Source organism: Drosophila eugracilis, unplaced genomic scaffold (assembly GCF_018153835.1).
Source record: "Drosophila eugracilis isolate 14026-0451.02 unplaced genomic scaffold, ASM1815383v1 contig_367, whole genome shotgun sequence".
NCBI classification, from domain to species: Eukaryota; Metazoa; Arthropoda; class Insecta; order Diptera; family Drosophilidae; genus Drosophila; species Drosophila eugracilis.
Window position 1 is genome coordinate 2,429,495 of NW_024573224.1, and position 13,051 is coordinate 2,442,545.

The 13,051-nt window shown below is 39.2% G+C and overlaps 1 protein-coding gene across 1 annotated transcript; it reads right to left on the minus strand.

Annotated features, from left to right (window-relative positions):
* Positions 1-8,860: 8,860 nt before the first annotated feature.
* Positions 8,861-11,456, minus strand: LOC108116526 (probable aconitate hydratase, mitochondrial). Its single transcript, XM_017228464.2, has one exon. It carries the CDS (start codon positions 11,394-11,396, stop codon positions 9,045-9,047), a length of 2,352 nt encoding a protein of 783 aa, XP_017083953.2. The 5' UTR covers positions 11,397-11,456; the 3' UTR covers positions 8,861-9,044.
* Between the last annotated feature and the right edge of the window lie 1,595 nt (positions 11,457-13,051).

The following is a 13,051-nucleotide window of genomic DNA, read 5'->3' on the forward strand; positions in this document are numbered from 1 at the left end:
TTTACTGCAAAGCTTAGTCAAAGGGGAAATTCAGTCTTTGACTTCTTTGTTTGTGTGTCTTTTGAAGTATTTCATTGGAAATATTAGATTTGATCAAAAAATGTCCATTAAACATATCTGAAACCTCTGTACATTAAAGATACATATAAAAAGCTTTTCAACTTCATGTTCAAGCTCTTAAATTTGTTTTGTTATCAATAAATTAACCGATTTTAATTTCGTTAAACAATCAAATGTTGGCTTAAAACTTCAGGCTAAGCCAAAAGGCAAATGTTTTCAGCTGATGAAATTCCCATTTTCAGGCGCATTTAGTTCCATTTAGTTTATTTTTTTTGCTTTGGGTATGAAATAAATTGATTAAATTTGTGTAGCCTTTGGCTATGGTTTAAAAGTTAATTGTTGTCGCTGGCGGCGGGCAAGAGGTGTAAAGAGCTGTGAGTAAGTTTCTAAATTATTTAGGCAAAAATTGAATTTTCTGTTTAAATGCATTCATTTCCCATTGCCGGACAACAAAAGCCATCAAATTAGTTGGTCGGCTGTGTGCCAAAAGAACATTACTTCAAGCCCAGCAGCTATTGGTGGACAAAAAGAGAAAAGTGGTGCTCTCTTTTTAAGTGTTTTTCTTGATTTCTTTGGCTGAAGTGGTCTGGGCTCTTTGAAATATTAAAATTAATAATAAATGTTGACGGCATTCATTTGTTGCTGCTGCTGCTGTTGCTGCTACACAAATATGAAGTCTTCATTATGGCCAACGCACTTTGCGTTGTCTATTTTCTGAAACTCTCCCTTTTCTGCCATCTCAGCTACTGACAGTTGGGGTCAGATAAATACATGATAAACCAATATAAATAATTTAAAACACTTATAAAGTTTTATTTGTATATTTATATATAAATATAGAATATTAATAAATTTCAAAAACGAAACCCTTTTTTAATGATAAGTTGTACTATTTATATGACCTCAACTGTATGCTCCTCTCTTTCCCTCTGCTTGTGATTTTTATTTCTTTTGGCAATTTGTGCAGTTACAGTTTTTTTTTTTTGTTTTTTTTTTCCCGTTTTAACTCGCATTTGCTTCGTTTTTCTGCTAAATTAAATTTTATTTAACTGTTATGCATGAAATTGGTTACAATTTTTATTTTCATGGTCTTTTGTCTGTACACAAACACACACAAACATACGCACATGCACACACCCAAAATGGCCGCTAATTTCTTTTAAAATTATTTAACAATTTTCGACTGGCATTCGCCAGTTGTTTTTGAACTGCCCGAACAATCTAATTAGGCGGTGGAAGAAGAGGAACGATAATAACGATGACGACGCCGATTTGTTTTATGCCAATTTACTTGGCAACATTTGTCCTTAATGCGACTGCCAAGAAATTTGGCACTGTCTCAAAAATGCGGAAATCCCGTCTGCTAGTCACTGGCCCAAAAAACAGGCATAATTGGCCAAAAATACATAAATTACGGTAAATAGATTGGCCCAAAAAAAAAAGGGAGAAAATGAAAATTTGTTATTTCCATTGATAAGTGATGTTTTCAATGGTTTTAATTTGTTTATTTGGCACTTCGAAAAAGTATTAAAATTGAACAGAAGAAAAATAAATATTGATAATTTATAACATTTCCGTTGGAAAAGTAACGTTTACTGTTAGTTTGTTGTTTTGAAGGCCTTTTGAATTTTCAAGCACTGATTTTGGCGTTTTGCAATACTAGTTAAGTTGTTTACCTTTTGTTAAGAACGTACTAACGCCTTAATGCACCCATGTGATTGCATTTTCGTAAACAATTGCAAGTTTTAACTAATTTACTAAGTTTAATAATAAAAACCTGTAGAAATTCTTTAAAAACCCGCGAATATAAGTGCTGCAGTAAACGTTGTGCAATATATAATGAAATTACGGCTGTGGCGGTACTTTAAGTGCCAGTTTTCTGATTGGATCGAGTGCATGGACCTGGCATCGCCTCAATTGGCAATTAAAGCGCATCAACATTAATGTCCGGCCGGACCTGATGATGATCATAATAATAATAATGATGATGATAACGAGACGACGGGCACGTATTTTCCCTTTGGCGAAAAGTGGCAGAAAGAAAAAAAGAAAGGCAGCAGTAGAAGCAGCATCAGAGGACACTGACATGTGGTCATTGTTGTTGCAATGTGACCACACATCCTCCCCCACCTTCTGTAACGTCAGATGGCAAATTAAAAAGCGTAAAGAAGAAGATGGGAAATTCTTCTCTTCAGTGACAGCAGCAGCAACAAGAACAACAATGCAATTTATGCACGACTTGCATATTAAACGTGTGTTAATTTTAGAGCAGTGCAGCAAGCCGTCAGCCATCTCTTTCTCTCGCAGAGGCCATCTGCCTCCTCGTTCACCCTTACAAAATGACAGGCTGCGGTCAACGCCATTCGCTTTTGTTGTTACAAGGAGGAGGGTGCATTCGTTGATCTCTCCCTTTCCCTCTATATATGTATACCTCTTTCTGTCCTGCTCTTACAGCCATGCAATTTTCCGGTTGAAAGGCTTAAAACTAAATTAAACTTTATGACTTGGCAAAGAGCAACAGGATTTGCGTCAACTACAAAAAGGATTACACGATGCTGCCCTCTCGGGATTCTCTACGCTTTTCCTGGCCAACGCATATGAAGAATAATGTCTCGGCTTTCCTTAAGAGGATCAATATACTCTAAAGGATACTCTCCAACGGAATAAAATCCCATGGATTTATTTAAATTGGTAAGTGGAAATGTTTTTAAATATATTATATATAAATATATTTTTATTCTATTAGTTTTTAATTTATTTAAGAAGGGTTTATTTAACCCTAATACATTTTTGGTTTTCTTCTTACCAATACATTATTAAAAATGTCTTAAAAATGTCTTAAGATTTTTCTTTCTTACATAAGAAATTGTCATGTTAGTTTTTGAACAACAAAAACTAACTATTTGTTAGCTTTTGGGTTTCTTATACATCCTTGATAATATGGTATTTGATTATATGCTAGAAAACTACTAACTAAAGAGGATTTGCAAGTTCCCTAGAATTCGAACTCAGATGGTTAGCGAGAACTTGCTAAGCACAAACAAAGCAACAACCGTACAAATAAATGTAATGAGTCTAAGTGGCAGAGACAGAAATTGTCTGACATTTTATTGAGCAAATATTAAAAATATTACGAATCGTTGACCATTAGAAGCAGCCGTTGCTACTGCCCCATCTGCTTTCCAAGCGAAAGCAGAAAGCACAAGCACAAATACCACTTATACGGATATCGGGGAGTTTGTGTGCTTCTTGTGCACCAACGACAACGAATCTCCACAGATAGCCAACTTAATGTAATGACCGAAAAGAAATCCAAGCTAACAAACATTTGCACAGCTCCCGGGGTCCATGGATCTATGGATCCATAGCATGGCTCTTGTCCTTGTCCGTTGGCTGGACATGTGTTTCCAATGGTTTTTCCCAGCTTTTCTTGTTCTTGTTCGTTTTTTGTTTGGGCCACCAGCACAGCTCGGCCATTTAAAAACGCACAAAACTTGGCGCAAGGCGAAAAACAAACTTTTTCCTAGACCAAAGAAAACTCAGCTGGGGGCAAGCTAGCTCCTCAGCCCCCTTTCCCTCTTTCTTTTTTTTTTTGGTGGCTGCCGTTGCAGTTGCAGCGTTTATTTGATTTTTACACACCGATTTTGAGCTATTCTTTTATTAGATTTTTCATGTTGGCTTTTTTACTCCTCCTCCTCTACTGTCGGCTTCTGCTGGTTTTTCGCACTTATTTTTCTCGGTTGTTTTTTCTTTCGTCTCCTCCGTTTTATTTTTTTGTTTGTCAGTTGTGAATTTGTAAGATTTGATTTTGAAAGTGGCCAGATAAAAAAGAGCGAGCGAACGGGGTAAAACGAATTGAAAATGGCCAAATGGTTAGAAAGATTAGAAGCTGCATGGGGTGAATGAGTTGGGGAAATAGAAGCAATTCCACTTTGCAGATGGAGTGTGACAGATAAGTTGCCGACACTGATGCTAAAGGGTTATGGGCATGGTATCCTGAAGTTTCCGATAAGTTTAGTGATAACATAGCTTGAATTGGTTTGTTTAAGTTTTTGTAGGAGATATGAAAATATTTAAGATGAAATTTTATCCAAGAACTTATCTTTAATCAGCTTTAGCCACTTAATATCAATGTAAGTAACAAAACTGCCTGCTAAGAAGAGTTATTAGTTTATTAAAAACTAATTCGTCATCCTAAAGGACCCAAAAAACACTATAAATTCCATCGAAAACCGCATATAAAAAACGCCTTAAATCTCGACTCAATCATTTTGTGCTCATCGCATCGTATGAAATTTCCATCTATATGTAATATTTAAATAGCCCATACCATCCCAAGCACAAACATAAATCTCGGAGAGAAAAGCATCCACGATTTGAGCATCTGTGCTGGCAAATTTAAAGCCATTACACTAATAAATAATCTGCCACAAATTTAGCACATTGCCATCGATTTAATACAGCTTCAGCTTCATCTGCAGGTTTTCCATGGAGCCATGGAACAGCAATGGAACCACAGAGCTATCCGCTAAAGACACGCCCACAGACAAATCCGAATCCAAATCGCATAACCCCCTCAGCTCACACATGCTCCATATATCTACATACATATATGTATAAATGCATTGGGATGAGCATGGGGTTGCCAGGACTAAAGGAGGTTTATTTCGATTCCGAGTGCTAAAAAGGGAGCCAGGAAAAAATTCATATGTCTGCTGCTTCTGTGGCTGCTTTCAATTGCTTTTTGGGTTTTCGATGGTGGAAGGGGGGCTAGCTAAGCGAGCGGAGCAGCGTTTGGCCATCATCATCGATGGCTGCTTTCAATATCTAATAATATTGCGCATACGCCACGTTGCCAGATTCAAGCTCGCAGATTTCGTAGTCGAAGCTGCTGAAGCTGTTGCTGGTTCACTTACGTCGAGTGCGTGTTGGCGCAATAATCAACAGTTATATTATGAATGCACAAACAGAGACGGACATTAAATTAGTTACTTAAATGTTGAAATAATTTTTCCTTTAAAGAATTTTAAGATTTCTTTTTAATTAATATTTTCAGCAGTTCTGGTCTTTTGAATTATTACAAAATAATGATTTCAGGATCCTTCTAATATCTATTAAGATATAAATAAATAAACCATAACAATATTTTAACCCCAATAGTAATGTTCATAATGCGCATTTTAACCCCTTTTGGAAAGAAGGGAAAACACACAGCACAGTCCAACACTCCCACACACACACACACACACATGACACTCCATCTAAGTGATACGATAAATTCAGGATTTTCTTTGCATTATGTGCAGATTTTGCTGATTTTCCCTTGCCACACCCATTGTTGCCCTACACTCCAATGTTTTTTTCGGTTCACCCCCAACCAGATGAAAACTTTTTTAATAATAAATAAAAGTGCTTAACTTAATTCGTGGTCTTTTCTTTTGCTACCGCTTTATGTGCACTGTGGATTTTCCGCTTGTTTTTCCTCATTTTATTTGTTTCTTTGATTTGACACGCCCCCTTTGCACCCACCACCCCGTTATATCCTGACCCAGCCACACAATGTGTGGAAATAATTTTTCGATTATTGTCAAGTTTTGCTTTATTTTCCCCGCCCGCTCTATCGCAAGGGGGGGGAGGTGGGTTTTCTTTTTCTTTTTCTACTATTTTCATGTGGCATTTGTGGCTGTTTACCTCGCCAGCGGCCAAAATGCAATTTATGTGTTGAGAGCGAGTTTCATTTTATTTTCGTTCGATTTTTGCTGCTTGTTTGTGTTTCTGCTTTCAATTTTTCTTATATTTTTTTGCGATTTGCTTTTATTTTAGACGCTCGTGTGAGGTTATTGGCAGTTGTCATTTGTGTGTGATTTACGTTTATCGCTTCGAGTCGAGCGTGTAATTTTCTTATTGCAGTCGGCAAGTGGGAACCTAATCTGCGGAGGAAGTGGTGTTGATATTTGAGAGATAATTTAATGGTTTTCGAGGGCTTAGAAAGGGGATAAACAAATTTTAGCGGCTATTTATTGTGGATATTGTGGAAGTAATACTTTTCATTTAAATTTAAGAAACTCTAAGCTTAAGCAAACAAAAAAAAATGTACAAAATAGTTTATTCTACTTTGAAATATGCAGTCAAAAAGATGAATTTAAAATATTTTAAAATTAAACTAACAATCGTTAACTATAAACCAAAATAATAAATCCATAAAAACAATATATATCTTTAGAGGGATAACTAAGAATGCAATTTCAATCGATTCTTAAAAGCAATCAATCAAAGAAAATATTTGTATAAAAATACATTTTCCTAGCTTCCGCAAAAGGCTCTGGTAATTGTCTAAACCTTAAACATTTTCCTTCCATTTACATATTTTACCATCATTCTTACCGGTTTTTCAGCAAACAAGCAAACTGACAAACTTGCAAAAATCAAGAAAAAAAAAATTGCGGGTTCAATTGAAAAATCCATTATTACCCAGCCAAGCAAAAGGAAAATGGGAAAATACTTGTTTGTGTATCATAAAAATATCTCGAATGTTTCCGTTTTCGTCGCTGTATATCAATGAACTCACGTTGTTGCTGTGTCTACGCATTGACAAAACATTTTCCAAAAAGCAATTAAAATTTTAATAAAATAAACTAAGCAAGGAACCGGAATAACAAGAATGGAGTGAAAATATGGTATGGTTATGGTGATGGTATGGGTGGACTTTTTCGATACAATAGATGACATTAAAAATCCATACAAAAGATAAACACATTTTTCAGCTAGCTCAGGGCAGAACACAAACACACACACACCCACACACATGTGCGTATATATATAGCTGACAAATATCGAAGAAGAGCAAAAGGAGAAAAGATTAAATTCACTTAAGTGCAAAGTATGCAAATGACAAACAGACCAAGAGATAGAGAGGGGTATAGAAGAGTTGAAAGAGAAGGAGGAGAGAGGAGACGGGAATAGAGACCAAGACATATATGAAGTGCCTGGCAAAAGCAACCACACATGCCTGCATTTGAAGCTAGAAATATTGTAAATTCAAATTGAAATGCATGTGTGACATTTGCCATGCACTTGGCCCAACCAAAAGAAAGAGACGGTTAGCGATGGTAGGGAAAGAGACGGAAGTAGAAGATCCAGAGCCGATACAGAGATACAAATGCTTGTGGCAGCCGAGGATACAAAAGGAGTCCGTCCTTCTGCTAGAGTTTTAGCTCTGGCAAAATTGAATGCAATTTGACAAAAATCATAGTCTATAATTTCGGGCCGCCAGCTTAGCTGACTTCTTACCAACTGGACCAACCTCCTGAGCATTCCATGAGCCATACACATCCTACCATTACGAGTTAATAATTGAACATTTTCGGTTTTAGGCAGAGCTAAATTGCTATCATTTTTTGTTGGCCTTTTTGATTGGGGTTGTGGCTTCTTTTAGGTGAACAGTGCGTTTTGGTCAAAGAATGCGGGTTCTAGGAATACATTTTAATTGGATGAATATCAGAAAAAAACATGATAAATAGTAGGTTTTTAAGTTTGAATTATGGAATATGCAAAATGTAAAATTAAACATTGGTGGCCCATGTAGCGTTTGCTTTTTGAACTATCGATAATTTTGACTTGGACTTTTCGAATGTCATTGTCAATATGTCAGATATTTAGTAGAAGGTTCGCGGTTTACGAAATGGTTGAGTTTACGCTCGAAGAAAATTGGGAAATATTGATATTTTTATAGCGATTTAAAAACTCAAATCTTCCGTGGGCCAACCTATATTAAATATGATTTAAGTATTAATGGTATTTGAAAAATTAAGACTTGTCAACGCTTATGAAGCTGTTTTGGTCTTTCATATAAAAGATTGTATTCTTATATTCGTTGACTCTCTGCCTGCTACCTTATGTTACCGTAACGCACTGTATTGCCACATGCACCACATTCATGACCCGCTCATTCAGTCGGAGGCTGTGCAAATATTGCCGCAAAAAGCAGTGGCATTTCGCAGAGTGAGACGGATACAGAGATATATATAGACATTTTTGTATTTGCTCGTTGAACTTGTGCTCTGTGGCTCCTATATCTGTCTATCTGTCTCTTTCGCTTTTCCCATATTGGTCCCTTTCCCACTGTAGGCCAAAATTTCGTACTCTTATGTCTCTTTCCCTGGGTGCTCTCTGCTTCTCTCCCTGGATTTTGTGAATGACTTTTTGGCACTAATTAAAAGTAGCAAATAATTTTCTATGCCAACTCACATACGCCCCCACACACACACACACACCCTCCCACAAGTAGGAATGAGTGTTGGAAAGAGAAGGAAAATGCAAATATGGCACAGCCTCTGCTCGGAAAATCCCCCTTTTTGAGCCCCTTGAGCCACCCGCCCCTGTGACAATGACAATGCATGTGACAGTTTCGGTTGGCACCGTTGATAAGCGTCGCTTATTGTCCCTCTGCCACAGCTCTTAACCACCCAGTCACCCACTCAACCAGCCCAATTTTCACCCAACCGGTTGACAAAAAAGTTGGGCAGCTTAAGTCGGAAAATTTATTATTATTTTTCTGCATTGCAGGCTGTGTGCAATTTTAAATGGATTTTAATTAGTTTTGAATTATTTTGGCTTTCGGTTTAGTTTTTCGGCATTTCATGTGCCATTTTGGCATTAAAGTTTGGACCATTATAGTATCCTGTGGTTTATGTAAAGTTTAACTTTTATTTGAAATAATTGTTCAAAGGGGACATTCATCTTGCAAATACCATAAAAACTAAGTAAGTGGTCGTATGATATGAATAAAAGTTATGTCAAAGAGTAACATTCCATCATAAGAAACTAATATTAAACTCTGAAAAATAAAACCAATACCCATTGCTAGGCACTCGAATCATGAAGTATTTATTTTTCATGTTTTTACAAGTGAAAACAACTTTTTAATTTTGTTTAATTAATACCAAGTGTAAAACTGAAAATATTCTCTGCCAGAAAGTTGGAAATTACTTCTTTTCGCCACCTTTGGTGGCCAGTTCTTTCATCAGATTCAAGGCACTGCCAGCTTTGAACCACAGTATCTGCTGCTCGTTAAGGGTGTGGTTCAGTTGGATCTTGTCGGCGCCACCATTGTTCTTGATCTCAGCTTCTACTGGCTTTCCTGGTGCCAAATCCTTGAGATTAAGCAGCGAGATCTTGCTTGATGGCTGGATTTTATCATAGTCACCGGGATTGGCAAAGGTCAGAGCGAGCATGCCTTGTTTCTTGAGATTAGTCTCGTGGATTCGGGCAAATGATTTCACAATAATGGCCACACCACCTAAGTGACGAGGTTCCAGAGCGGCGTGTTCCCTCGAGGATCCCTCACCGTAGTTTTCCTCACCCACAGCGCACCACCTTAGTTTGTTAGCCTTATAATCCCGGGCTACCGCTGGAACAGCATCAAACTTTCCGGATTTCTGGTTCTTCACCTTGTTCATCTCGTTATTCTCAGCATTGGTGGCTCCGATAAACATATTATTAGATATATTATCCAAGTGACCCCGATACTTCAGCCATGGTCCAGCGGCACTGATATGATCCGTAGTGCACTTGCCCTTGATTTTGATCAAAACCAGCAAATCAATGTAGTCCTTGCCATCCCATTTCTCAAAAGGAGCGAGGATTTGTAGTCGATCCGATTTGGGATCTACATTTACCTTGACATCATCACCTTTCTCTGGTGGAGCCTGATAGGTGTCCTCACCGGGATCAAAGCCCTTGGCAGGTAATTCCTCGCCGTGCGGTTCCTTTAGTTTAAACATTTTACCATCCTTACCCTGAAGTTCATCCGTTAAGGGATTAAAATCTAAACGTCCTGCGATGGCCAAAGCCGTGGCCATTTCTGGACTGGTAACAAAACAATGTGTAGCCGGATTGGCATCATTACGACCGGTGAAGTTACGATTATAAGATGTAACAATAGTGTTCTTTTCGCCCATCTTCACATCCTTGCGATCCCATTGGCCAATGCAGGGACCACAGGCATTCGCCAGCACCGTTCCACCGAAATTTTCAAGAATTTTTATAATTCCATCCCTGGCAATGGTGGCCCGAACTTGTTCCGATCCCGGTGTAACGTTAAAGGGAACACAAGATTTAAGGCCGTGGCTCAAAGCATCCTCGGCAATGCTGGCACATCGGCCCATGTCTTCGTACGAAGAATTCGTGCAGGAACCAATCAGACTCACTTTAATATCCATCGGATAGCCATTCTTTTCCGAGTTTTCGCCCAGTTTGCTAATTGGGTGAGCCAAATCCGGTGTAAATGGCCCATTCACTAGGGGTTCCAGGGTATCCAAATTGATCTCGATAACCTTGTCGTACTTGCAGCCCTCGTCTGGCACAAGCATATCTTTATTTTTCTTTGCCGCCTCTGCGATTGCACCTCTACCCGTGGCACACAAATAGCTGATCATTCGTTCGTTAAAGGGAAAAATGGATGTAGTTGCACCGATTTCAGCTCCCATGTTAGTTATGGTTGCCATACCGGTGCAGGAAATGGATTCGACACCTGGTCCATAATACTCCACAATGGCACCTGTTCCTCCTTTGACGGTCAGGATCTCGGCCACCTTTAGAATCACATCCTTGGGCGATGTCCAGCCACTGATCTTCCCGGTGAGATGACAGCCAATCACAGTTGGGCACTTCAGTTCCCAGGGAATATTTGCCATCACATCTACGGCATCAGCACCACCGACACCAACGCAAAGGCAACCCAAACCACCGCCATTGGGGGTATGAGAATCAGTACCGATCATCAACAGACCCGGAAAAGCATAATTCTCCAAAATAATCTGATGGATGATGCCACTGCCTGGCTTCCAGAAACCCAAATCATATTTCGCACACGCAGAGGATAGGAAATCATACACCTCCTTGTTGAGATCCTTGGCTCTTGCCAAATCCTTATCGCCACTTATTTGAGCTTCGATCAAATGATCACAATGCACTGTGGACGGAACAGCTACCTTCTTCAAGCCCGACGAAATGAACTGCAACAATGTCATCTGAGCAGTGGCATCCTGCAGAGCAACACGATCTGGTCGCAATCGTAGGTAGGATTTGCCTCTTTCGATTTCCTGGGTATCCGGTTCATCCAAATGTGAGTATAAAACCTTCTCAGACAAAGTCAATGGTCCAGTAAGTTTAGTCTTGACACAATTTAAGGTCTCCCTTAACTTCTTGTAGGGCAATGGTATACCCTTGTCGAAATTCGACATTTGTGTTTTATCACATCGTGGAAAGCGCGCGGTGTGAAAACTCCGCATCATGGATCCTGCCAAACTTATATACCTCTGCGTTCCTTTAGACATCTTAATGTAGCTTTTTGTAAGTGTACAAATTTTGTCGGAATTAAGGGTTCAGGAAATCAGTTTGTGTCGATATAGGCAAGGGGAATAACTGGAGAGTATTAAATATCGATTGCTATGTTTAGGTTTTATGCTTCAGTTGCCAGGTTTTTATCTTCAAGAAGCGTAAGTTTAGGAATTTGGCAGTGATACCGATTAAATCCAATCAGAAATCTGAATCAGTGCAGATTTAGTAGTTTTTAACCTTAAAATATATACTGCAAACAAGGCACTTAGACTTTAATTACTATAACCAATAAAATACAACCTATCTTGGGTATATCTGGACAAGCCTAATCGTAGCTATTAATTAAACAGACTCCACACCTCTGGCAACCTTATACTCATATTTATTGGGTTAGCTCATTGTTCCATACGTATTTGATGCGAACCAACAGTTGCAGATGCAAAGTGGCATCTAAAGGGAGAGGTGAGTGGGCATGTCAACGGAATTGATGTTGCAAGTGAATCAGGCTCTTGCCTGAGCTTTGCGATTGGAAAGGTGGAGGACGGAGTTTGCAGGTTGGAGGTTGGCGTATGAAGGCTGGAAAGAGGACCATCGATGGCATAGGCCAAGTGACAGACAACTAGAGACGAGACGACGAGGACCAGCAAACTGGACGGCTGACAAACAGAAGGACAAGGGATGCCAGGATGCGAGCTGGCTACAAAAGTGTCAACTGCAAGTGAGTGTGACGGTGGGCACTGCATCCTCCTGTGATTGTGTTTGGTTTGCTGGCATCGTGTCATAATGGGTGATGTGGGATGTGGGACATCGAACAGGAGACGAGAGACGGGAGACAGGAGACATTGGTAGTTGGCCGCACCACATTCAATTGAAATCGACGTGCCTGTTGGCCACAATGCCATTGACGATCCTAGTGCTGCTAGTACCTCCGGGTGGTTCCTTGCTTCTGATGGCTTCTGGTAATGGTAGTGTCCTGACCTGCCATCCCCGCTCCCCTTTATGCACCCACATAAGTAGGCGGCCGGACGGCGTAACGATGCCAAAAATTGATTGGCAACTACTTGGCACACACTCTCGACCGCAAAACTTTTTCTCCACTGCCACTTGAATTTTACACTTTAAAATAAATAGGGTTAAATTATTTAAAGGAAGGGTGAAGTTTATCAGTTAAATATTTTCCAAGAAATCGAATAAGAAACTAGCAACGTTATCATTTGATTTTTTATCTGGAATTTTTTAAACTTAGGTCATATTCTGTTTTTTTGCCTATACTTTTGTCAATGCCAATTTTCCCAGAGTGCCTGCTCCTTCAATAGATTGTGAGCCTAGCAAACGTTGATTATTAATCTGTATAATTGATGGATTGCTGCTTGTTCCGCTTTCAGCAACATCGAATTGCATATTTGAAACTATCCATCCATTTAGCTTGGTGTTCTCTTTTTGTTTTTTTGTGCTCTGGCAAAGCGTGTTGGGTCACTCCGATTTCAGTGGGGGGGAGGTGGAAACTGAAAATGTCAAGGTTGTGCAAATTTCATCCCAAACACATGGTCATTCAGTTTTGTGCGCTGTCATTTGCCATCGCATATTAGATTCGCAATCTCGTGCCACCGTTTCCCGCTGGTCATCATTCGCTTCTCTCCCAGAAAGGAAA